This window comes from Lithobates pipiens, unplaced genomic scaffold, assembly GCF_037356315.1.
Source record: "Lithobates pipiens isolate NorthernLeopardFrog02 unplaced genomic scaffold, aLitPip1_a1.2 Scaffold_35, whole genome shotgun sequence".
Taxonomy (NCBI): domain Eukaryota; kingdom Metazoa; phylum Chordata; class Amphibia; order Anura; family Ranidae; genus Lithobates; species Lithobates pipiens.
In genome coordinates, this window is record NW_027507811.1 from 21,704,011 (window position 1) to 21,729,546 (window position 25,536).

At 44.7% G+C, this 25,536-nt stretch overlaps 1 protein-coding gene across 1 annotated transcript in view; it reads right to left on the reverse strand.

Moving 5' to 3' along the window:
- LOC143955208 (uncharacterized) overlaps window positions 1–21,929 on the reverse strand; it is a 62,157-nt gene extending 40,228 nt beyond the window's left edge. Inside the window, 15 exon segments of the mRNA XM_077465294.1 lie at window positions 1,166–2,067; window positions 3,451–3,589; window positions 3,683–3,756; window positions 3,873–3,996; window positions 4,083–4,253; window positions 4,347–4,466; window positions 11,138–11,179; window positions 16,705–16,837; window positions 17,819–18,854; window positions 19,392–19,533; window positions 19,646–19,743; window positions 19,860–19,983; window positions 20,072–20,242; window positions 20,447–20,618; window positions 21,840–21,929. Of these exon segments, the coding sequence (XP_077321420.1) occupies window positions 1,166–2,067; window positions 3,451–3,589; window positions 3,683–3,756; window positions 3,873–3,996; window positions 4,083–4,253; window positions 4,347–4,466; window positions 11,138–11,179; window positions 16,705–16,837; window positions 17,819–18,854; window positions 19,392–19,533; window positions 19,646–19,743; window positions 19,860–19,983; window positions 20,072–20,242; window positions 20,447–20,542 (3,372 nt within the window). The 5' untranslated portion in view covers window positions 20,543–20,618; window positions 21,840–21,929.
- Between the last annotated feature and the right edge of the window lie 3,607 nt (window positions 21,930–25,536).

The following is a 25,536-nucleotide window of genomic DNA, read 5'->3' on the forward strand; positions in this document are numbered from 1 at the left end:
ACAGCTCTCCCCCCACCATCCACATTACATTCTCCGACAGATCTCCTCCCACCATCCACACTACATTCTCCGACAGCTCTCCTCCACCATCCACACTACATTCTCCGACAGATCTCCTCCACCATCCACACTACATTCTCCGACAGCTCTCCTCCCACCATCCACACTACATTCTCCGACAGCTCTCCTCCCACCATCCACACTACATTCTCCGACAGCTCTCCTCCACCATCCACACTACATTCTCCGACAGCTCTCACCCACCATCCACACTACATTCTCCGACATTTCTACTCCAACATCCACACTACATTCTCCGACAGCTCTCCTCCACCGTCCACACTACATTCTCCGACAGCTCTCCTCCACCGTCCACACTACATTCTCCGACAGCTCTCCTCCACCATCCACACTACATTCTCCGACAGCTCTCCTCCACCATCCACACTACATTCTCCGACAGATCTCCTCCACCATCCACACTACATTCTCCGACAGCTCTCCTCCACCATCCACACTACATTCTCCGACAGATCTCCCCCCACCATCCACATTACATTCTCCGACAGCTCTCCTCCACCATCCACACTACATTCTCCGACAGCTCTCCTCCACCATCCACACTACATTCTCCGACAGCTCTCCTCCACCATCCACACTACATTCTCCAACAGATCTCCTCCACCATCCACACTACATTCTCCAACAGATCTCCACCATCCACACTACATTCTCCGACAGCTCTCCTCCACCATCCACACTACATTCTCCAACAGATCTCCTCCACCATCCACACTACATTCTCCGACAGATCTCCTCCACCATCCACACTACATTCTCCAACAGATCTCCTCCACCATCCACACTACATTCTCAGACAGCTCTTTTCCCACCATCCACACTACATTTTCTGACAGATCTCCCCCCTACCATTCACACTACATTCTCCGACAGCTCTCCTCCACCATCCACACTACATTCTCCACATACTACCACAGACTCCACCTATCAAGAAATGTCACCAGGATGTACTAAAAAAAATTTTTTTTAATGATACAGTTCTCTGGACTGAACAGTTCCATTTGGTAACTTCCACTGTACATTTATCAGCAGTTTTCTCCAATGTCTATTTAGATTTCCTTTATGTGTAAAGCATTTCTGCAGCCTGATCATAAAAATAAGCATTTCAAGTGTGTTTTTCCTGGTGTCTGACCAGGCTTTCTTTCTTCCTGAAACATCTCCCACACTCTGGACAAGAAAAAGGACGCTCACCGGTGTGAATTCTCTGATGCCTCAGAAGTTTTGCTTTCTCAGCAAAAGATTTCCCGCACTCTGAACATAAAAATGGACGCTCACCCGTGTGAATTCTCTTATGCTTAACAAGGTTTCCTTTGTCATTGAAATGTTTCCCGCATTCAGAACAGGAATAGGGGCGTTCACCTGTGTGAGTTCTCTTGTGTCTCTGAAGGTCTGATTTTTGAATGAAAGATTTCCCGCACTCTGAACATAAGAAAGGACGCTCACCCGTGTGAATTCTCTGGTGTTTAAGAAGGTCTATCTTCTGAATGAAACATTTCCCACACTCTAAACATGGAAATGGACGCTCACCCGTGTGAGTTCTCTGATGTTTAAGAAGACTTCCTTTGTCATTGAAATATTTTCCACACTCTGAACATGAATAAAGATACTTGCATGTGTGACTTTTCTGATGTTTGAGAAGTGTTTTTTTCTCTGTGAAACATTTCCCGCACTCTAAACATAAGAAAGAGCTCACACCCGTGTGACTTATCTGTTCTTTATAAAGTGCTCCGTTTTTATTGAGAAATTTCCTACATACCGAACACATCAATGAATTCTCTGCTGTGTTCCTCAGGATGTCTAATGTAGTTCCCAATGATTTCATAGGAGAGGGATCCACTGATCTCTCCACGGAGTAAGCTATATGATGAGCATTATGATTAATGTGATTTACTATGGAAGAATATTGTGCAATATTATTATCTTCTGCATTACAATCTGAAGATAAAATAAGATGTCCCTCTGAGGTATTCCAGACATAGTGTTCACCTGTTGGAAGCAATTTTAAATAAAAGTTATAAGTATTCTTCGTGTTTTGCATTGAGTTATCATATTGTAAAAAAAATCAACAATGCCCCAGAAATTTGGCTTGGAATTGGGTGCAATTATGACACCAAACTATGAATACAAACCTGAAATCGAATACAGTACACCCAAACGACACTGGGTAACAGTCTTCGTGAAATAATTATATTACTGTAAGAATGGAGATGGATCCTTCTTATGTCTTGGAAACATGATGCCATATTGAAGAATGAGGAGAAGTAAAGCAGCGGTGGACAATTTATCAATAATGGTGGCCTCAAGAACCATCCCTGACATCACAAATGGACCTCAAATTGAGCGTTTGCAATTTTACAAAAACCTTCGGATAAAAACACTTTGGACAAACTACAGTAGAAGTTCAGAGACTGTGAATATTCTATAAGAGATGGTCAGAAAGTGAAAACATGTTGCAAGAGGAGTTGAAGAGTGAGGACATGCTGCAGGAGACAGTCAGAGGAGCCTTTCATATGATGTACAGTATCTCCTCCTCATTTGTTGGGAACATGACGTTATATTGAGGAATGGAGATGGACCTTTCATATGGTGTACAGTATCTTCTCCTCATTTGTTGGGAACATGATGTTATATTGAGGAATGGAGATGGACCTTTCATATGGTGTACAGTATCTCCTCCTCATTTGTTGGGAACATGACGTTATATTGAGGAATGGAGATGGACCTTTCATATGGTGTACAGTATCTTCTCCTCATTTGTTGGGAACATGACGTTATATTGAGGAATGAAGATGGACCTTTCATATGGTGTACAGTATCTCCTCCTCATTTGTTGGGAACATGACATTATATTGAGGAATGGAGATGGACCTTTCATATGGTGTACAGTATCTCCTCTTCATTTGTTGGGAACATGACGTTATATTGAGGAATGGAGGTGGACCTTTCATATGGTGTACAGTATCTTCTCCTCATTTGTTGGGAACATGACGTTATATTGAGGAATGGAGATGGACCTTTCATATGGTGTACAGTATCTCCTCCTCATTTGTTGGGAACATGATGCTATATTGAGGAATGGAGATGGACCTTTCATATGGTGTACAGTATCTCCTCCTCATTTGTTGGGAACATGACGTTATATTGAGGAATGGAGATGGACCTTTCATATGGTGTACAGTATCTCCTCCTCATTTGTTGGGAACATGACGTTATATTGAGGAATGGAGATGGACCTTTCATATGGTGTACAGTATCTCCTCCTCATTTGTTGGGAACATGACGTTATATTGAGGAATGGAGATGGACCTTTCATATGGTGTACAGTATGTAAAATGTGATTTTTTTCTGTATTTAGTGTTCATTACTTACTTGTTTCCATAAGTAGAGATTTCGCCTGTTTACTTTCCATAATCATCTCCCCCTGCTCCATTGAATGCTGATCTCCACTCGCCAACATCTCTTGTTTTTTCTCCTTAATCTCAACTTTCATTTCTTCCAGTTCTTCATCCTGAACCCCAACAATGATAGAATACATTTGTAAAAAGAAACAGGAGATTACATAGAAGAATGTCATCTCATAATGTTTGAATTTTAGGTCTACCTGATCAAGTTGTGCATAGCTGGAATATACAGGAAAGGAACATCTCTCTGGTGGGTTCCCATTACTGGATCCATCTGTAGGAAACACACACACTGACTGAATACATTGTTTCTATGTGTTTATCAGATGATGGGGGATCTAGGTGGACCCTCCGTACTGCTCTCTCCTTTACAATAAAGTCTCCTCTTACCCGGTGATGTGAGGGGCGGCTGATTGTCCATCATGACGTCCTTGTAGAGATCCTTGTGTCCTTCTAAATACTCCCACTCCTCCATGGAGAAATAGACAGTGACATCCTGACACCTTATAGGAACCTGACACACACAATGATACAGTCACCATCCAGACACATCCCTTGTCTGTTACTGGATAATGTCCCAGAATTCCCGGCACCGCTCACCTCTCCTGTCAGCAGCTCCATCATCTTCTTGGTGACGTCTAGAATCTTCTTGGCACTGGTTACCTCTGCTGTCAGGCAGTGAGGTGGAGGCACTGTGATGGGTGATGTCCTGTGCAGACGGCTGCTGGATGTTAATGGATCTCCAGATGTTTTCTTCACTACTTTATAATTCTGTGTAAAGAGAGCATGTGGCAGTTCTTACTACAGACTTCCCACCACCTCTTTAGTCAGGTCATTACAAAGACCTCCCAGAATCCTCCTCACCTCTCCGGTCAGCAGGTAGATGATCTCCAGGGTGAGGTTTAGTAGCCTCTCGGCCATGTGACTTTGGTCTTTATCCATTCCTTTTGATGTGGTCATCAGATCTATACAGGACTCTCCTCTCTGTAGATGGATAATAAATTATCTGGATTGTACTGGGATTAATAATATCTGCACAGTTCTGACACCTCAGACTGTATCTTATACTGTATGTCAGATCTTTAAATTTAACCTCACTAAGCCTTTTCACACCAGAACATGGTGCAGGAAACCCGCATTCTGTCTGTGTTTCTTTTACCGCCCTTGCGATCTGATTAAAGGGGTGTACTGGATGGAGAAAATAAATGTACAGTTGTTAGATGGGGCAGGATAGGCTTCTCTGAAGAGATGAGTTTCCAGCGATCGTCTGAAAATGGACAGAGTAGGAGATAGTCTTACAGATTGGGGTAGAGAGTTCCAGAGGATGGGAGTGGTTCCGGGGAAGTCCTGGAGGTGGTGTAAGAGGAGGTGAGGAGGGAGCTCAAGAGCAGGAGGTCTTGGGAGGAGCGTACAGATTGATGTGGTTGGTATTGTCAGACTAGGTCAGTGATGTAGCTGGGGGGCAGAGTTGTGGATGGCTTTCTAAGTTATTGTTAGTATTTTGAATTTAATTTGTTGAGTGAACGGAGGCCAGTGAAGATATTGTCAGAGAGGAGTAGCAAACATGGAGCAGTTTGTATGGTAGATGAGTCTGGCAGCAGCATTCATGACGAATTGAAGAGGGGATAGCCTATGGAGAGGTAAGCCAATGGTGAAGGAGTTGCAGTTGTCGAGGTGAGAGATGACCAGGGAGTTAATTAAAAGCTTTGTGGTGTCATTGGTTAGAAAGGGATGCATTTTGGAGATGTGGAGGATGAGGTGTCAAGGTTTGAACAGGGATTGGACGTGGGACCGAAAGGATAGTTCAGAGTCTAGGATAACACCTAGCACCCTGACATGCGCGGATGGGTTAGAGTTGCCACCTCATCCCTTTAAAGCCGAACACATATGAATTACATAGGTTCTGAGGCTGATTGCAGGTAAGACGCCAAGTGAGTTTAGTTTCCACCTTAACCACTTTCAGACCGGACCATTTTGCTGGTAAATGACCAGAGGTCTTTTTACACTTTGGCACTGCGCTGCTTTAACTGGTAATTGCGCGGTCATGCAATGTTGTACCCAAACAAAATTTGCGTCCTTTTCTTCCCACAAATAGAGCTTTCTTTTGATGGTATTTGATTGCCTCTGCGATTTTTATTTTTTGCGATATAAACGTAAAAAGACCGCAAATTTTGAAAAAAAATGATATTTTCTACTTTTTGTTATTAGAAAAATCCAATAAACTCAATTTTAGTCATACATTTAGGCCAAAATGTATTCAGCCACATGTCTTTGGTAAAAAAAAAGTCAATAATTGTATATTTATTGGTTTGCGCAAAAGTTGTCACATCTACAAACTAAGGTACGTTTTCTGCAATTTACGCAGCTTTTAGTATACGACTGCCTATCTCATTTCTTGAGGTGCTAAAATGGCAGGGCAGTACAAAACCCCCCCAAATGACCCCATTTTGGAAAGTAGACCCCCTAAGGAAATTGATAAGAGGCATGTTGAGCCCATTGAATATTTTATTTTTTTGCCTCAAGCGATTGAATAATGACAAAAAAAAAAATTTTTTTTTTTTTTACACAAAGTTGTCACTAAATGATATATTGCTCACACATGCTATGGGCGTATGTGAAATAACACCCCAAAATAAATTCTGCTGCTTCTCCTGAGTACGGGGATACCACATATGTGGGACTTTTTGGGAGCCTAGCCGCGTACGGGGCCCCGAAAACCAAGCACCGCCTTCAGGCTTTCTAAGGGCGTACATTTTTGAGTTCACTTCTCACTACCTATTACAGTTTTGAAGGCCATAAAATGCCAAGATGGCACAAAACCCCCACAAATGACCCCATTTTAGAAAGTAGACACCCCAAGCTATTTGCTGAGAGGCATGTTGAGTTCATGGAATATTTTATATTTTGCCACAAGTTGCGGGAAAATTACAAACTTTTTTTTTTTTTTTTTTTTTTCACAAAGTTGTCACTAAATGATATATTGCTCACACATGCCATGGGCATATGTGAAATGACACCCCAAAATAAATTCTGCTGCTTCTCCTGAGTACGGGGATACCACATATGTGGGACTTTTTGGGAGCCTAGCCGCGTACGGGGCCCCGAAAACCAAGCACCGCCTTCAGGCTTTCTAAGGGCGTAAATTTTTGAGTTCACTTCTCACTACCTATTACAGTTTTGAAGGCCATAAAATGCCAAGATGGCACAAAACCCCCACAAATGACCCCATTTTAGAAAGTAGACACCCCAAGCTATTTGCTGAGAGGCATGTTGAGTCCATGGAATATTTTATATTTTGCCACAAGTTGCGGGAAAATTACAAACTTTTTTTTTTTTTCACAAAGTTGTCACTAAATGATATATTGCTCACGCATGCCATGGGCATATGTGAAATGACACCCCAAAATAAATTCTGCTGCTTCTCCTGAGTACGGGGATACCACATATGTGGGACTTTTTGGGAGCCTAGCCGCGTACGGGGCCCCGAAAACCAAGCACCGCCTTCAGGCTTTCTAAGGGCGTTACAGTTTTGAAGGCCATAAAATGCCAAGATGGCACAAACCCCCCCCAAATGACCCCATTTTGGAAAGTAGACACCCCTAAATTTAGGGGTACACTAGTGAGACTAGGTAATAAATGGCGGGTGCCCTGAAACTATAAAAAAATAACTAACCAACCAGCGTCACCTGTAACAGTTATATGGTGATCACTGGTGAAAGGGTTAACTAGGGGGCAATCAGGGGGCTTTATGCGGTAGTATATGGGGGTCCCTGGCGCTATAAAAAGCTGCGGTGAACCTAAATACCTACCTGCCTAACTAGCGTCACCTGTGACACTAATACAGCGATCAGAAAAACGATCGCTTATTAGGCTGGGTTCACACTGGAGCGATGCGGGAACGCCACGAATGCGCGGCGGGTTCCCGCATCGCATGCCTCCCGGCGGCAGTTCACACTGCCCTATGCGAACTGCTGGGAGTGTCAGTGAAATGTTACTGACACCCCCAGATCAGTTCGCATATCGCAGTGCGATCTGCAAACTCGGATCGCATGGTGTGAACACCCATGCGATCCGATTCTGCTGCGGGCCAAAAAAAGGGTCCCGTGCGAATTTGCGGCGGGTGCGGCGGGTGTGGCGGGTGCGGCGGGTGCGGCGAATGGCTGAACTCGAATCGCACAGAGATCGGATGTGATTTGCACTGCAGTGCGGTGCGAATCACATCCGTTCTCATAAACCGCTGCAATGTGAACCCAGCCTTAGTGACACTGGCGACGGGGGGTGATCACGGGGTTAAACCTTTATTGGGGGGGGTTAGGGGGGTACCTTAGAACTAAAGGGGGCTAACCCTAACTGCCCTAACAGTTATTAGTCACAAATGACACCCGCCGGGTGATCAGGGGGTTAAACCTTTATTAGGTAATAAATGGCGGGTGCCCTGAAACTATAAAAAATAACTAACCAACCAGCGTCACCTGTAACAGTTATATGGTGATCACTGGTGAAAGGGTTAACTAGGGGGCAATCAGGGGGCTTTATGCGGTAGTATATGGGGGTCCCTGGCGCTATAAAAAGCTGCGGCGAACCTAAATACCTACCTGCCTAACTAGCGTCACCTGTGACACTAATACGGCGATCAGAAAAATGATCGCTTATTAGGCTGGGTTCACACTGGAGCGATGCGGAAACGCCGCAAATCCGCGGCGGGTTCCCGCATCGCATGCCTCCCGGCGGCAGTTCACACTGCCCTATGCGAACTGCTGGGAGTGTCAGTGAAATGTTACTGACACCCCCAGATCAGTTCGCATATCGCAGTGCGATCTGCAAACTCGGATCGCATGGTGTGAACACCCATGCGATCCGATTCTGCTGCGGGCCAAAAAAAGGGTCCCGTGCGAATTTGCGGTGGGTGCGGCGGGTGCGGCGGGTGTGGCGGGTGCGGCGAATGGCTGAACTCGAATCGCACAGAGATCGGATGTGATTTGCACTGCAGTGCGGTGCGAATCACATTCGTTCTCATAAACCGCTGAAATGTGAACCCAGCCTTAGTGACACTGGCGACCGGGGGTGATCACGGGGTTAAACCTTTATTGGGGGGGTTAGGGGGGTACATTAGAACTAAAGGGGGCTAACTCTAACTGCCCTAACAGTTATTACAGTCACAAATGACACCAATGCAAAAAAAAAATGACATTGGTGTCACTGTGACTGGGGGGCAGGGGTAATTGGGGGGGTGATCGGGGGGTAAAGGGGGGGTGTGAGTGTGCCTGGCATGTTCTACTGTGTGTGTAGAGTGTTGGTGCAACTCACCGATCCGCTCTCCTCCGTGTCGGAACGAAAAATACCGACACGGAGGAGAGAATACATCACTTCCTCTCCTGTGTTTACATTACAGGAGAGGAAGTGATGTCACGGGGGATTCCTATTCGTCGGGAGCGATCGCGAGGGGGTGGCCATGAACGAATGGCCGTCCCCTCGTCCGGGATCGCTCCCGCACGAATACCGACCGCCGCAGGCACCGGGCGGGGGCCCGATCGGGCCCCCGACCCGCGGGAGGCAAGGGACGTACATGTACGCCAATATGCCTGCCCGTGCCATGCTATCGACGTACATCGTCGTGCGGCGGTCGGCAACTGGTTAATTAGCCACAAAACCCGTGTAATCAATATGTGTTTGGGTTTAAAAGGATAGGTGGCAACCCTAGGATGGGTTGATAGTTGAGCCATTGATTTTGACAGAGAAGTCAGGGGAAGAGGCACGCGGGGGGAGGAAATGTGAGTTCGGTTTTGAAGGTTGAATATATATATTATTCTTTTAAAGACAAATAAAATACAAAAATACAAAAGTATGTCTAAGCCACATGCATAACATCATATAACAAAATATATCCATATATTGGGATGAGGTAGACTGAGTGGGAGATCGGGGGGGGGGGGATTAATAGAAGTCGCCCCACTTCATAATTTATCCGCAGGTAATAACAACAACCCTTAGGCCCTTAATCCCTGATCAGCAACCATGCCATGCATCAGACGCCTTGTGGCGCGCTACCACTTTTTGGACTCTGCCCAAGATGTCGACCACCCAACAGTGCTCTGTCTTCGGGTGGGGGGGTAACAGGTGGGTAGGGGGGAATATGTGGAAGAGTTTATAGCATGCGAAGGCAGAGAAAACCAGCCATCCTGCCTGCTGTACACCGTGAACTGTATAATATAAACCACCGCCACTTGCTTCAAGACCGCAAACCGCCCAGAAAACGTTCAGAGGTGGAGTGGTGGCGCCAGAGGGACCACAATGCGACAAATTTGTCATATCTGTCATCGACCTTCGCCTGTAGCTCCTCCATAACCATCATATCATTAAGGATGTCAACCCACCCTGATACAGAAGGGGTGCTGTCCTTCTTCCAGTAAAGTAATATTGTGACGGGCAGCAGAAAGAAGGAATTTAAAGAAGAAAATTTTTGTGCGACTTAATTGAGCCTGGGATGATGGATAACAGGGCAACCAAAGGCGAAGGGGACAGAGAGGTCTGGTACATAGCATGTGAGTTCGGTTTTGGATAGGCTGAGTTTGAGGAAGTGGTGTGACATCCAGGTTGATATGTTTGTTAGTAAATTAGTGATATGTAAGGAGACTGATGGAGTGAGCTGAGGGGTAGAGAGTAGGGATGAGCTCAGGTGTGTTCGCATGGAACACGTGCAGAGCCCGCCAGGAAGTGGGCACAGTGCTGCGCTAATCACAGGCAGCGAGACATTGCCCGATCTCTGCAGCCGCACATCGGGGCAATGTCTTACTGCCTGTAATTAGCGCAGCGCTGCACCGACTTCTTGGCGGGCTCTACACGTGTTCCATGCGAACACGCCTGAGCTCATCCCTAGTAGAGAGAAAGATAGATAGATTTGGGTGTCATCAGCATAGAAACGGTATTGGATGTGATGGGAGGCAATCAACTGACTCAGGGAGGAGGTGTAGATTGAGACTAGGAGAGGTCCAAGAACAGAACCTTGGGCGGCCCCGATGGAGAAAGCAAGAGGAGAGGAGGAAGTAGAATTCTCCGACCAGGAGATGTCCAGTTTCCATTAGGAAAATCGGAAATGATGTATGCCTCTATAGTAACCCTTTGTGTTGGCTATAAAATCAATACTGTATCCATCCACTCCAATATGAGACAAAAGTAAGAAAGTTACAAACTACTCTGATATTATAACTAGGGTTGCCACCTCATCCCCTTAAACCCAAACACATATGAATTATGCAGGTTCTGTGGCCGATTAAGGTGGTAATTAAATTCAATTGATGCCTTATCTGCATTTAATTATCCTCAGAACCCGTGTAATTCAAAGGTGTTCGGGTTTAAAGGGATGAGGTGGCAACTCTAATTGTAACAACAAAAAAAGAGTTCAGAGTGTAACAACGTGATCCATAATCATTCTCCGACTTACCTTGTTTTTGTACCCAAGTGTGTTTTCTGAAGTTTCCAAACTCGTTACATTGCGTGCAACTTAAAAAAAATTACAGCTACTGAAACCCCGCAATTCTTTACCCTAAATGTATTCATGTGTGCACCAATTTCTGGAGATGACAAAAAGTATGGAGGAAGAGGACGGACATGACGGGGGGGTTATTGGATGTAATTATAAAATAATATCTCATTACCTCCTCTGCTGCCAGTTCCAGCAATGTCTCCTCTCGACTTCCTGTTTATACCTCTACGTCACTTCCTGTCTCTACAGTACATCACTTCCTGTTTCTGCCTTACTTCCCGTTTGCGCCTCCTATCATTCTCTGTCTGTGCGTTCCACTCACAATATGTAGGATTGTCTCCTTGTGGAGAACATAAAAACCGCACCCTATATTGATCTTCAGTTGAATGTGTTTATTGAATATTTCAAGGTTTAAGGACAGTACCTTAGATCAGGGGTCTCCAAACTTTCTAAACAAAGGGCCAATTTACTGTCCTCCAGACTTTAGGGGGGCCGGACTGTGGCCATTGGGAGTACAAAATGTCCCAGCATCAGTGGGAATAAACAATCCCCCATCGTTGGTGTCAGTGGGAGGAATTATGCCCCATTGTTGGTGTTATTGGTAGGAATTGTGCCTAATCATTGGTGTCATTGGGAGGAATTGTGCCCCATCATTAGTGTCATTGGGTCCCATTGTTGGTGTCATTGGGAGGAATTGTGCCCCATCATTGGTGTCATTGGGTCCCATTGTTGGTGTCATTGGGAGGAATTGTGCCCCATCATTGGTGTCCTTGGGTCCCATTGTTGGTGTCATTGGGAGGAATTGTGCCCCATCATTGGTGTCATTGGGTCCCATTGTTGGTGTCATTGGGAGGAATTGTGCCCCATCATTGGTGTTATCGGGCCCCATTATTGGTGTCCTTGGGAGGAACTGTACTCCATTGTTGATGTCACTGGTAGGAAGTGTTCCCTTCATTGTTAGTGAATAAAATGGTACCCCCTAAGGGTCACCTAAAAGCAAGCAAAGGGCCGCACCCAGCCCCCTGGTTTTGAGACCACTGTCTTAGACAGATGTTTCAGTACATAGCTCCCGAGTGTAGTAAACAATTCAATATCCGTCATTAACAGTGTCCTGTCCTCATTCAAAACATTTTCAACCATAAAAACTGAAAAAGCCAACAATCTGCTGCTCAACATCTACATTCTCCTTCAGTGCTTTGACAGTTGCTTGCTTGATGCCACTCTTGATGTATTCTCGAAAAATAGTTTGCATATATTACACCAAAACATATAAATGGAAACATATAAGGAAAAGAATTCCTACCAGGAACTGCTGCTATGTCTTGCTGTCATAAGGCCTCCGGTGGACGAAGTGAGGGCCTGGATGCTGAGACCCTTGCGTTAAAGAGAGCTGACTTGGGGGGCTGTCCGCAGAAGAACTAGTCTGGTATCACCGGAGTAAGGTGCCATGTGGAAGATGGAAGGAGCCAACCAGCTCCTCCTTGGGCCTTGTTTGAGTACTGAGATTATGAAAGATATTCGGGAGGTTTGTGCTTTTGCCACCCCTCTGCTGCCTGAGAAAGTCAGCTGTGGGTCTACTTAAAGGGGATACCGGCTGATGACCTGAAGAGCTTTGTCCAGTTAATCTCTACTTAAAGGAACTCTGCTCTTGTGGCTCTAAGCCCTTGTACACACGGTCGGAGAATCCGTCGGAATGTGTCCTATCGGACCGTGTCGTCGGATAATCCGACTGTGTGTGGTATGCATCGGACTGATTCTGTCGGACCCAATTTTCTAACATGTTGGAAATATTTCCTGACCAACTGGTTCGATCGGACATACTCCGATCATGTGTAGAGAATTTTGATCGGACCAAGTGCCACACATGGTTCTTGTCTTGGAGTATCCTACTTACTTCACTTAACCCTATCCAAAAATAAAAACAACATCCCCCCTCATCCCCTAACATCAACCACTTTCCAAATAGAAGATGGGAGCTCTTTATTGGCATATCACCCAAACCTTTATTAAACAAATATAAAGAAAAGGTTCCAATGATATAGTAGATTGCGTGGAACAGAAGCAGCTGTGTGGAGTGGATAAAACTTGGCATGGGATCCACCATACCAAGAAGATGAGGTCTCAGTAGATCGGAAAAAACCTTCCTCTAGCCACCAGACACAAGGTGGTCATTTTACATCATCAGGTCTCTGCTGAGCAGGTTTCCAGATGTTCTTTCCAAGCTCTGTAGCACAAAACTAGCATAGTTGGGGACCCCAATGTAACATTCATCCAAGGAAACGGAGTGCAGCAAAAGCTCACTTCTGCACCCCTCACGTCTTCAACCCTCATCCACAACTCATCAATTGATGCTGGCTGCTGGGGGATCTATTGTCACATGTGAGGATATATTTTTGTGTAAGTCTATTGTTGCTGGTGGGGGGTCTATTGTTGCTGGGGACTCTTAGGTTGCTGATAGTAATCTACTATTGAGGGAGAGGTTGATTGTTGCTGTATACTGGGGGGTATATTGATGCCTGCTGCTGGGAGATCTGTTGTTTCTGCTGGGGGGTGAAGAAGGGTTCTAATGTTGCTAGGGTGGATCTTTTGTTGCTGGGAGTGGTATTTTGTTGCGGGTGGTCCATTGTTGCTGTGTATGGGGGAGCTATTGTTGCTGAGGTGGGTGTCTATTGTTGTTGGGGGGACCTTTTGTTGCTGGAATGGTGTCTATTGTTGCTGGGGAGTCTACTGTTGTGTATGGGATCTATTGTTGCTGTGGTGAGGTTTATTTTTGCTGGGGGGAGCTATTGTTGGAGTGGGGTCCATTGTTGCTAGGGGGAGTCTATTGTTGTGTGGGGGGGGGGCTACTGTTGTTGGGGGACCTATTGTTGCCTGGGTATGGTCCATTGTTGCTGGGGGAGTCTATTGTTGTGTGAGGGATCTATTGTTGCTAGGGTGGGTCTATTGTTGGGGAGGGGACCTATTATTGCTGGAGTGGGGTCTATTGTTTCTGGGGGGAGTCTATTGTTGTGTGAGGGATCTATTGTTGCTGAGGTGAGGTCTATTTTCGCTGGGGGGCTATTTTTGCTAGGGTGGGGTCCATTGTTGCTGGGGGACTCTATATTTTTGTGTCAGGGAATTATTGTTGCTGGGGTGGGGTCTATTGTTCCTGGGGAGAGTCTATTGTTGTGTGAGGGAACTATTGTTGTGTGAGGGATCTATTGTTGCTGAGGGGACCTACTTTTGCTCGGTGGGGTCTATTGTTGTGTGAAGGATCTATTGTTGCTGGGGTGAGATCTATTGTTGCTGAGGATACCTATTGTTGCTGGGGTGTGGCCAATTGTTGCACCACAAAACGATACTTGGGGCAGTACTGGGATGTGGGTAGGGGGTGGAACCAAGGGACGGTACTTAGAGGAGCGTATGGCATGTAGACAAGGGGGAACTCAGAAGAGGGGAGTTCCTGTGAGAAAAAAACCCTTTTCCCAGATATACTTCAATTCCTGATATACCCAATATGAGGGGCTCTCACTTTCCTTGTTGGGTTTCTACTGTACAGTGGGGAAAAGAAGTATTTAATCCCCTTAAGGTGTAATTAAAATGATAGAGACAAAATATCAACCAAAAATCTAGAAACCCAGCTATACAAATGTTATCAATTGAGTTGCAGTTCAGTGAGTAAAATAAATATTTGATCCCCAAGCAAAACATGTCTTAGTACTTGGTGGAGAAACCCTTGTTGGCAAGCACAGAGGTAAGACGTTTCTTGTAGTTGGTGGCCAGGTTTGCACACATCTCAGGAGGCATTTTGGTCCACTCTTCTTTACAGATCTTCTCTAAATCCTTAAGCTTTCTTAGCAACTCAAAGTTTCAGCTCCCTCCATACATTTTCTATACGATTAAGGTCTGTAGACTGCCTAAGCCATTCCATGACCTTAATTTTCTTCTTCTTCTTGAGCCACTCCTTTTTTGCCTTGTTTTGGGCCTTTGTCATGTTGGAAGACCCACCCATGACCCATCTTCCGTGTTCTGGCTGAGAGAAGAAGGTTCTCATCCAAGATTTTACAACACATGGCCACGTCCATTGGCCCCTCAATGCGGCAAAGTCGGTCTGTACCTTTAGGAGAGAAACAGCCCCAAAGCATCATGTTTCCACCTTTGTGCGTGGCTGTAGGGATGGTGTTCTTAGGGTCGTAGACAGCATTTTTCTTCCTCCAAACACGGCGAGTCGAAAAGCTCACTTTTGGTCTCGTATGACCACAGCACTTTTCCCCAAACCTTCCCTGAACCATTTAGACGTTCATCTGCAAAAAACAGATGGGCCGGTGCATGGACCTTGCCGATTTCGATCCATGGTGGATATTTTGTATGCCAATGGTTTGTCTGGTGACTGTAGTCCCCAACTTCCTTGAGATCATTCACAAGCCCCTACCGTGTAATTCTGGGCTGTTCCCTCACTTTTCTCAGGATCATCCTTACCCCGTGAGGTGAAATCTTGGAGCTCCAGACCGAGGCCGATGGATGGTTATTTTGTATTTCTTCCATTCACGAATAGTCGCTCCAACGGTTGTCTCCTTTTCACCAAGCTTCTTGCTGGTGGTCTTGTAGCCTTTTCTCAGGATCATCCTTACCCCATGAGGTGAAATTTTGCTTGGAGCTCCAGACCGAGGCCGATGGATGGTTATTTTGTATTTCTTCCATTCGCGAATAATAGCTCAAACGGTTGTCTCCTTTTCACCAAGCTTCTTGCTGGTGGACTTGTAGCCCATTCCAGCCTTGTGCAGGTCTACAGTCTTGTCCATGACGTCCTTTGACTTGCCCATTAAGGTGAGGTTTGAATAGAAGAAAGATTCTGTGGACAGGTGCCTTTTATACACATAACGAGTTGTCTCTAGGAGCTCCTTCTTAAATTGACAGGACTAATCTGTGTTTTTTCTGGATTTTTGGTTGATGTTGTCTCCATTGGCCCCTCAATGCGGCAAAGTCGGTCTGTACCTTTAGGAGAGAAACAGCCCCAAAGCATCATGTTTCCACCTTTGTGTGTGGCTGTAGGGATGGTGTTCTTAGGGTTGTAGACAGCATTTTTCTTCCTCCAAACACGGCGAGTCGAAAAGCTCAATTTTGGTCTCGTATGACCACAGCACTTTTCCTCAAACCTTCCCTCAATCATTTAGACCTTCATTAGCAAAAATCAGATGGGCCGGTGCATGGACCTTGCCGATTTCAATCCATGGTGGAGTATTGTGTATGCCAATGGTTTGTCTGGTGACTGTAGTCCCCAACTGCCTTGAGATCATTCTCAAGCCCCTCCCGTGTAATTCTGGGCTGTTCCCTCACTTTTCTCAGGATCATCCTTACCCCGTGAGGTGAAATCTTGCATGGAGCTCCAGACCAAGGCCGATGGATGGTTATTTTGTATTTCTTCCATTCACGAATAGTCGCTCCAACGGTTGTCTCCCTTTCACCAAGCTTCTTGCTGGTGGTCTTGTAGCCTTTTCTCAGGATCATCCTTACCCCATGAGGTGAAATTTTGCTTGGAGCTCCAGACCGAGGCCGATGGATGGTTATTTTGTATTTCTTCCATTCGCGAATAGTCGCTCCAAAGGTTGTCTCCTTTTCTCCAAGCTTCTTGCTGGTGGTCTTGTAGACTTTTCTCAGGATCATCCTTACTCCATGAGGTGAAATCTTGCATGGAGCTCCAGACCGAGGCCGGTGGATAGTTATTTTGTATTTCTTCCATTCGCGAATAATCTCTCAAACGGTTGTCTCCTTTTCTCCAAGCTTCTTGCTGGTGGTCTTGTAGCCCATTCCAGCCTTGTGCAAGTCTAAAGTCTTGTCCATGACATCCTTTGACTTGCCCGTTAAGGTGAGGTTTGAATAGAAGAAAGAGATTCTGTGGACAGGTGTCTTTTATACACATAACGAGTTGTCTCTAGGAGCTCCTTCTTAAATTGACAGGACTAATCCGTGTTTTTTCTGGATTTTTGGTTGATGTTCTGTCTCCATTGGCCCCTCAATGCGGCCAAGTTGGTCTGTACCTTTAGGAAAGAAACAGCCCCAAAGCATGATGTTTCCACCTTTGTGCGTGGCTGTAGGGATGGTGTTCTTAGGGTCGTAGTCAGCATTGTTTCTTCCTCCAAACACGGCGAGTCGAAAAGCTCAATTTTGGTCTGGTATGACCACAACGCTTTTCCCCAAACCTTCCCTGAATCATTTAGACGTTCATTGGCAAAAATCAGATGGGCCGGTGCATGAACCTTGCCGATTTCGATCCATGGTGGAGCATTGTGTATGCCAATGGTTTGTCTGGTGAGTGTAGTCCCCAACTGCCTTGAGATCATTCACAAGCCCCTCCCATGTAATTATGGGCTGTTCCCTCACTTTTCTCAGGATCATCCTTACCCCGTGAGGTGAAATCTTGCATGGAGCTCCAGACCGAAGACGATGGATGGTTACTTTGTATTTCTTCCATTCACAAATAATAGCTCCAACAGCTGTCTCCTTTTCACCAAGCTTCTTGCTGGTGGACTTGTAGCCCATTCCAGCCTTGTGCAGGTCTTGTCCATGACGTCCTTTGACTTGCCCATTAAGCTGAGGTTTGAATAGAAGAAAGATTCTGTGGACAGGTGTCTTTTATACACATAACGAGTTGTTTCTAGGAGCCCCTTCTTAAATTGACAGGACTAAACCTATAACTCAATAACACTATTGCCAGGTTGTACCCTTTAAAAAAAATCAAATTGGTTTTATTATACACTTCTATGGACTGGATAGTTCAGCTTATTAAAAGGACCCTTAACATAATTATCAGCAATGTGTAATTCAATGTCCAATTAGATCTCCTCCAGGTGTAAAACATTTCCCGCACTTTCAAATGTGACTTTTCTGATGTTTGAGAAGGCTTTCTTTCTTCGTGAACGATTTCCCGCAGTCCGAACACAAGTACGGTCGCTCTCCTGTGTGACTTCGCTGATGTCTAATAAGTTTCGCTTTGTCGTTAAAACATTTCCCGCACTCCGAGCACGAGAAAGGACGCTCCCCCGTGTGAATTCTCTTATGTTTAAGGAGGTTTCCCTTATCGGTAAACAATTTCCCGCACTCCGAGCAAGAAAACGGGCGCTCCCCCGTGTGAGTTCTCTGATGTTTAAGAAGGTTTCCTTTGTTACCAAAAAATTTACCGCACTCCAAACACGAATAGGGGCGCTCGCCCGTGTGAGTCCTCTTGTGGCGAAGGAGATCCGATTTCTGAATGAAACCTTTCCCGCACTCTGAACAGGCGAAAGGACGCTCACCGGTGTGAATCCTCTGGTGTTTAAGAAGGTCTCCTTTCTGAATGAAACATTTGCCGCACTCGGAACATAAACAGGAAACCTCGCACGTGTGGCTTTTCTGGTGTGTAAGAAGCGTTCTTTTCTCAGCAAAGCATTTCCCGCACTCTGGGCATGAGAAAGGACGCTCACCGGTGTGACTTCTCTGGTGTACAAGAAGGCTTCTTTTTACAGCGAAACTTTTCCCACACTCCGCGCATGAGAAAGGACGCTCACTCGTGTGATTTTTCTGTTGTTTGAAGAGTGCTTCGTTTTCAGTGAGAGATTTCCAACACAGCGAACATGTCAATGTTCTCTCCACTGAGTTACCTCCTACAAAATCTGAAGAAGATTCTGTGGGATTAGATGGATTTGTTGATTCATACGGACGATGAGGTCCAAGGGGAAGATCTGAAGTAAAAATATGTGACCTGTCAGGGTTTGATAGATCCATGGATCTCTCCAAATGATAAGGTCTGTGACGAATATTTTGAGTAAGCAGATTTACTCCTGGAGAATCCTGTGTGATGCCATTATGTTCTGCATTATAACCTGGAGATAACATGAGATGTCCTTCTGGGGTGTTCCGGATATAGCGCCCACCTGTTGGGAAAAAATTCTAAATTAATAAGAATTATTCAAGTCCTACATTCAGGAATCACATTAATCACACTAAACCTCATTTGTTGGGAACATGACGTTATATTGAGGAATGGAGATGGACCTTTCATATGATGTACAGTATCTCCTCCTCATTTGGTGGGAACATGACATTATATTGAGGAATGGAGATGGACCTTTCATATGATGTACAGTATCTCCTCCTCATTTGTTGGGAACATGACGTTATATTGAGGAATGGAGATGGACCTTTCATATGGTGTACAGTATCTCCTCCTCATTTGTTGGGAACATGACGTTATATTGAGGAATGGAGATGGACCTTTCATATGGTGTACAGTATCTCCTCCTCATTTGTTGGGAACATGACGTTATATTGAGGAATGGAGATGGACCTTTCATATGGTGTACAGTATCTCCTCCTCATTTGTTGGGAACATGACGTTATATTGAGGAATGGAGATGGACCTTTCATATGGTGTACAGTATACTTTATATACATAGAAGTTGATTACTTACTTGTGTCTATATGTAGAGAAGATTCCTCCTGTCTACTTTTCATAATCATCTTCCCCTCCTCCATAGACTGCTGATCTCCACTCACCAACATCTCTTCTTCTTCCTCTTTAACCTCAACTTTGATGTATTTCAGTTCTTCACCCTGAAACCCCAAAGTTGATACAATGCATTTTAAAAAAGGAACAAGAGATTACATGGAAAAATTTAATTTCACAGCTTAAATTGTTTAAGTCTACATGCTCAGTCCCACCTACCTGATGATGGTGGGGGATGATGTGACCTTCCTGTGTGGAATCCCGGGAATACAGAGGACGGGGACATCTCTCTGGTGGGTTCCCATTACTGGATCCATCTGTAGGAAACACACACACTGACTGAATACATTGTTTCTATGTGTTTATCAGATGATGGGGGATCTAGGTGGAGCCTCCGTACTGCTCTCTCCTTTACAATAAAGTCTCCTCTTACCCGGTGATGTGAGGGGCGGCTGATCGTCCATCATGACGTCCTTGTAGAGATCCTTGTGTCCTTCTAAATACTCCCACTCCTCCATGGAGAAATAGACAGTGACATCCTGACACCTTATAGGAACCTGACACACACAATGATACAGTCACCATCCAGACATATCCCTTGTCTGTTACCGGATAATGTCCCAGAATTCCCAGAATCCTCCTCACCTCTCCTGTCAGCAGCTCCATCATCTTCTGGGTGACTTCTAGAATCTTCTTGGCACTGGTTACCTCAGTTGTCAGGCAGTGAGGTGGAGGCACTGTGATGGGGGATGTCCTCCGAAGACGACTGCTGGGTGTTAATGGATCACCAGATATTTTCTTCACTACTTTATAATCCTGTGTAAAGAGAGAAAGTAATAATTATCACAACAGACCTCCCAGAATCCTCCTCACCTCTCCGGTCAGTTCTGAGTTTTATTAATAGGAGATAAGAGTGATGTCATGTGACCTCCCAGAATCCTCCTCACCTCTCCGGTCAGTTCTGAGTTTTATTAATAGAGATAAGAGTGATGTCATGTGACCTCCCAGAATCCTCCTCACCTCTCCGGTCAGCAGGTAGATGATCTCAAGAGTGAGGTCCAATATCCTCCTCGTCATGTGACTTTGGTCCTCCTCCATCTTCATTGATGTGGTCATGCGATCTGTACAGGACTCTCCTCTCTGTAGACTTTGCTTCTCAGATCATTTAAAAAAAATAGGTTTTGGGGCCACACTGAAGAAAAAAAAAAGCCCCATGATTGGTGTCAGTGGGATAAAACAGGCCACATCGTTTGTGTCAATTGCATAATTGCGCAAACTGAATAATTCAGAAAAAAAAACATCAATCGCAGCCTCTGTGCCCATCAAATGTAGCCAATGTGCCCATCAAACGCAGCCACTGTGCCCATCAAACGCAGCCACTGTGCTCATCAAACGCAACCACTGTGTCCATCCAAAGCAGCCCCAATGGATGGGCTGCCACTGGTCAGTGGTATAAAATACGCCCCATCTTTGGTGTCACTTGGATAAAATAAACCCCCATCATTGGTGTGGTTGAATAAAACAAGCCCCAACTTTGTGACTGGCTACCTACATGGACGCCCGTTCCCGCACTGCTGCTCTGCGAATGTCAGGATTATACGGTGATTGCTGACCGCTTCACCTGACATTTACAACTGTGGTGCCAGGTGATGAAATGCAGAGTCCCAGCACCCCACCGCCACTCTGTCAAGTCTCCTGGATCCTGTGGGGTGCGGACATTGTGGGATGTGTCTTCTAACCAGAGGAAGCACTGCTGTTAGCCGAAACTGTTGCTTTCCATGTTTATAGAAATATTCTCACTAATCGAATCACATTGGGGAATTGTCCGGGATTAGGGATGAGCTCAGGCGTGTTCGCATGGAACACGTGCAGAGCCCGCCAGGAAGTCGGCGCAGCACTGCGCTAATCACAGGCAGTGAGACATTGTCCAATCTCAGCAGCCGCACATCGGGACAATGTCTCACTGCCTGTGATTAGCGCAGCGCTGCGCCGACTTCCTAGTGGGCTCTGCACGTGTTCCATACGAACACGCCTGAGCTCATCCCTATCCAGGGATCCTTAGATTAGTGAGAATATTTCTACGAACGTGGAAAGCAACAGTTTCGGCTAACATCAGTGCTTCCTCAGGAGGCAGACACATCTAGTTACGAAGAAACAAAGTATATATCAGAGGCCAAAAATTACGGGTGTCTCCACTTTAACCATTTACATGATCAATACAAAATGTGATTTGTGATCCTTTTGAGACTTACCTTGTAACTTTGTAACTAGATGTGTTTCCTAACGTTTCCAAACTCCTCGTATAAAACGTTTTCAATAGATTACCAATTCTGCAACCACCCGATCATTTCTCCTAAATGTATTTGTATGTGTAGCAGTTACTGGGTGTAAATCTAAAATAATATCTCATTACCTCCTCTGCTGCCAGTTCCAGCAATGTCTCCTCTCTACTTCCTCCAGGCCCACCTCTCACCCGGAACTTCCTGTCTGACTATTACGCCACTTCCTGTTCCTGATTTATATCACTTCCTGTGTCTTTGTGTTCCACTAACAATGCCTTTGACCGTCTCCTTGTGGAGATGGAGAATATAAAAAACTACAGCCTGTGTTGTTTTTCAGTTTGGCTGTATACAGTACATGCCTGAATTGAAGGCCAAAAAAGAAAAAAATATCAGGAAAAAAACCTTAGATTAGATATCAAAATTCAAAAAAACTTGCAAAACTCATAAATGGAGAATGGGAAGTGAAAATGAAACAGTCAAGGCGGGACTATTTACTGGGACATTGTAGTGTCTCCATGTACACTTAAAGATTTTCCCAGCCAGGGTTTCTCCAGAGGTGGCTAGGGGTTCCTTAAGCAATGATCAGTGGTGGGCCGACCCCTGCCTGATGGTGCCTGCACTGTTACAGCCCCGAATTCCCTTGGCTGAGCCATCGACCAGTAGACCCTTCTAACACTAACCACCAATCTAAACAGTTTCTTCTCCCAGTGACCACCAAAATAACCACCAATGTAAGAAGACGTTTTCTTTACTGACCACCAATGTATTGTAAGAAGACGTTTTCTTTACTGACCACCAATTTAAGAGGACATTTTCTTTACTGACCACCAAAGTAAGAGGATATTTTCTTTACTGACCACCAAAGTAAGAGGACATTTTCTTTACTGACCACCAAAGTAAGAGGATATTTTCTTTACTGACCACCAAAGTAAGAGGACATTTTCTTTACTGATCACCAAAGTAAGAGGATATTTTCTTTACTGACCACCAAAGTAAGAGGACATTTTCTTTACTGATCACCAAAGTAAGAGGATATTTTCTTTACTGACCACCAAAGTAAGAGGATATTTTCTTTACTGACCACCAAAGTAAGAGGACATTTTCTTTACTGACCACCAAAGTAAGAAGATATTTTCTTTACTGACCACCAAAGTAAAGGGATGTTTTCTTTTCTGACCGCCATTGTAAGGGGACGTTTTCTATACTGACCAGTAAGGGGGCACTTTCTTACTGACCAGCAATGGTTGCAGATATCATTTGGACAGGTGTTCCCTAAGACCAGAAAATTATTTTAAGCGTTCCCGGAGTGGGGTCAGTAGATCCTTTCCTCTCATCTTTTGAGGTAAGCATACCTCCTAACTTTTTGAGATGGGAATGAGCGGCACCTATCAGCAAAAGTATGCAGGCATAAGACACACCCCTTGCCACGCCTCCTTAAAGGAAAAAAAAACAAGATTGGTTAAACCTACAAGTCCTTTTTTTACCACTACTATTCCTTTATATTGGCTTTTGGAATTTACAAAAGCAGTAATTTAGAAATCAGGCGAAAGGTTTAGCACTGGAAAACACTTTTTGATAGATAAAAAGTGCATTTTATATACAAATATATAGATGGGACCAAAATGAGGGACAAATGAGGAGGAATGAGGGACAGAAGGACATTGCTCCAAATGAGGGACAATCCCTCGAAATCAGGGACAGTTGGGAGTTATGAGGTAAATGGTACCATTGATGTTTTTAGCTGTCTATAAGGAGGATCTTCTACCACTAACCACAATAATAATAATGTTTTTAGCTGTCTGTAAGGAGGCCCTTCTACTAGAAGCCACCAATTTAAAGCGTTTCTTCTACCAATGACTACCAAAATAACAGGACACTACATCATTGACCACCAGTGCAAAGGGACATTTCTTTACTGACCACCATCGTAAGGAGGGATTTCCCTACTGACCAATAATGGTTGCAGATATACTATAATTTGGGCAGAAGTTCATGAAAATTATTTCAAGGGTTCCTTGGGAGCGGGACCAGTAGATCCTTTTTTCTTATCTTTTCAGATATACAAATGATGTTTATAGATGTCTGTAAGGGAACCCTTCTACCAATAACCACTAATCAAAGTAGTTTCTTCTCACAATGACCATCAAAATAACAGGTCACTTCTTCACTGTCAACTGGTGTAAGGGGACATTTTCTTTACTGACCACCAATGTAAGGGGACATTTTCTTTACTGACCACCAATGTAAGGGGACATTTTCTTTACTGACCAATGTAAGGACATGTTTCCTTACCGAACACCAGGGGAAGGGGTCATTTTCTTACTGGCTAGCAATGGTTGCAAATATACAGTAATTTATACAGGTGTTGACCGAGATCGGAAAACTGTTTTAAGGGTTCCTTCTTGGGAGTGGGGCCAGCAGATCCTTTCCTCTCATCCTTTCAGGTGAGTAAGTGATACCAATTAGGTTTTTAGCTGCCTCTTAGCCCTTGTACACATGGTCGGAGATTCCGACTACCAAATCCGTCGGAGTAATTCCGACTGATTAATTCCGGAAGAGGTCCGGAAGTGATGTTGCATACACGCGGTCGGACTAAGTTGTCGGAAAATCCGATTGTACATAACGTGACGACGTTATTTCATTAGACGGGACTACGTTCAGGCTAGTAGCCAATAGCTTTGGTCTAGGAATTTGATCTGAGCATGCGTGGCACTTTGTCCGTCGGAGTAGGCTACACATGATCGAAGTATGTCCGATAGGAGCATTTTTTCGGAAAATTTTACCGGCAAGTTGGAAAACTTGGTCCGTCGGATATTCAGACGGAAACAGTCCGATGCAGACCACACACAGTCGGCATATCCGACAAAACGGTCCGATAGGACACATTCCGTCGGAATCTCCGACCGTGTGTACAAGGGCTAAGGGGGGTCTTCTACCACTAACCACCAATATAAGGAGTTTCTTCTCCCAATGACTATCAAAGTAACAGGGCACTTCTTCATTGACCATCAATGTAAGAGAATGTTTCCTTCACCAATGCAAAGAGATGTCTTCTTACCGAACACCGGGGTAATGGGGCACTTGCTTCCTGGCCAACATTGCTTGTAGAGATACTTTAGACAGGTGTTCCCTAAGACCAGAAAATTACTTTAAAGGGGTTGTAAAAGTTTGTTTTTTATTTTCTAAATAGGTTCCTTTAAGCTAGTGCATTGTTGGTTCACTTACCTTTTCCTTCGATTTCCCTTCTAAATGTTTTTTTTCTTTGTCTGAATTTCTCACTTCCTGTTCCTCCTCAGTAAGCTGTTCAGTAAGCTGTTCTGGCTGACTAACCACCGCTTGGATGATGGTGTGAAGTTTACTGAGGAGAAACAGGAAGTGAGAGATTCAGACAAAGAAAAAAAACATTTAGAAGGGAAATCGAAGGAAAAGGTAAGTGAACCAACAATGCACTAGCTTAAAGGAACCTATGTAGAAAATAAAAAACGAACCTTTACAACCCCTTTAAGGGTTCCTTTTTGGCAGTGGAACCAGTAGATCCTTTCCTCTCATCTTTTCAGGTGAGTAACTGATTCCAACTAGTTTCTTCTCCCAAAGACCCCACCAAAGTAACAGGTCACTTCTTCATTGACCATCGATGTAAGGGGACATTTCCTTACTGACCACCAATATAAAAAGATGACTTTTCCTTCCTAACCACTAATGTACAAAAATTGCAGATCACACTAATGTTCCGTGAGTAGAAGATATAATTTAAGCAGAGGTTCCTCAGACCTTAAATTATTATTATTTTAAGGGTTCCATCTTGGTAGTGGGACCTGTAGATATTTT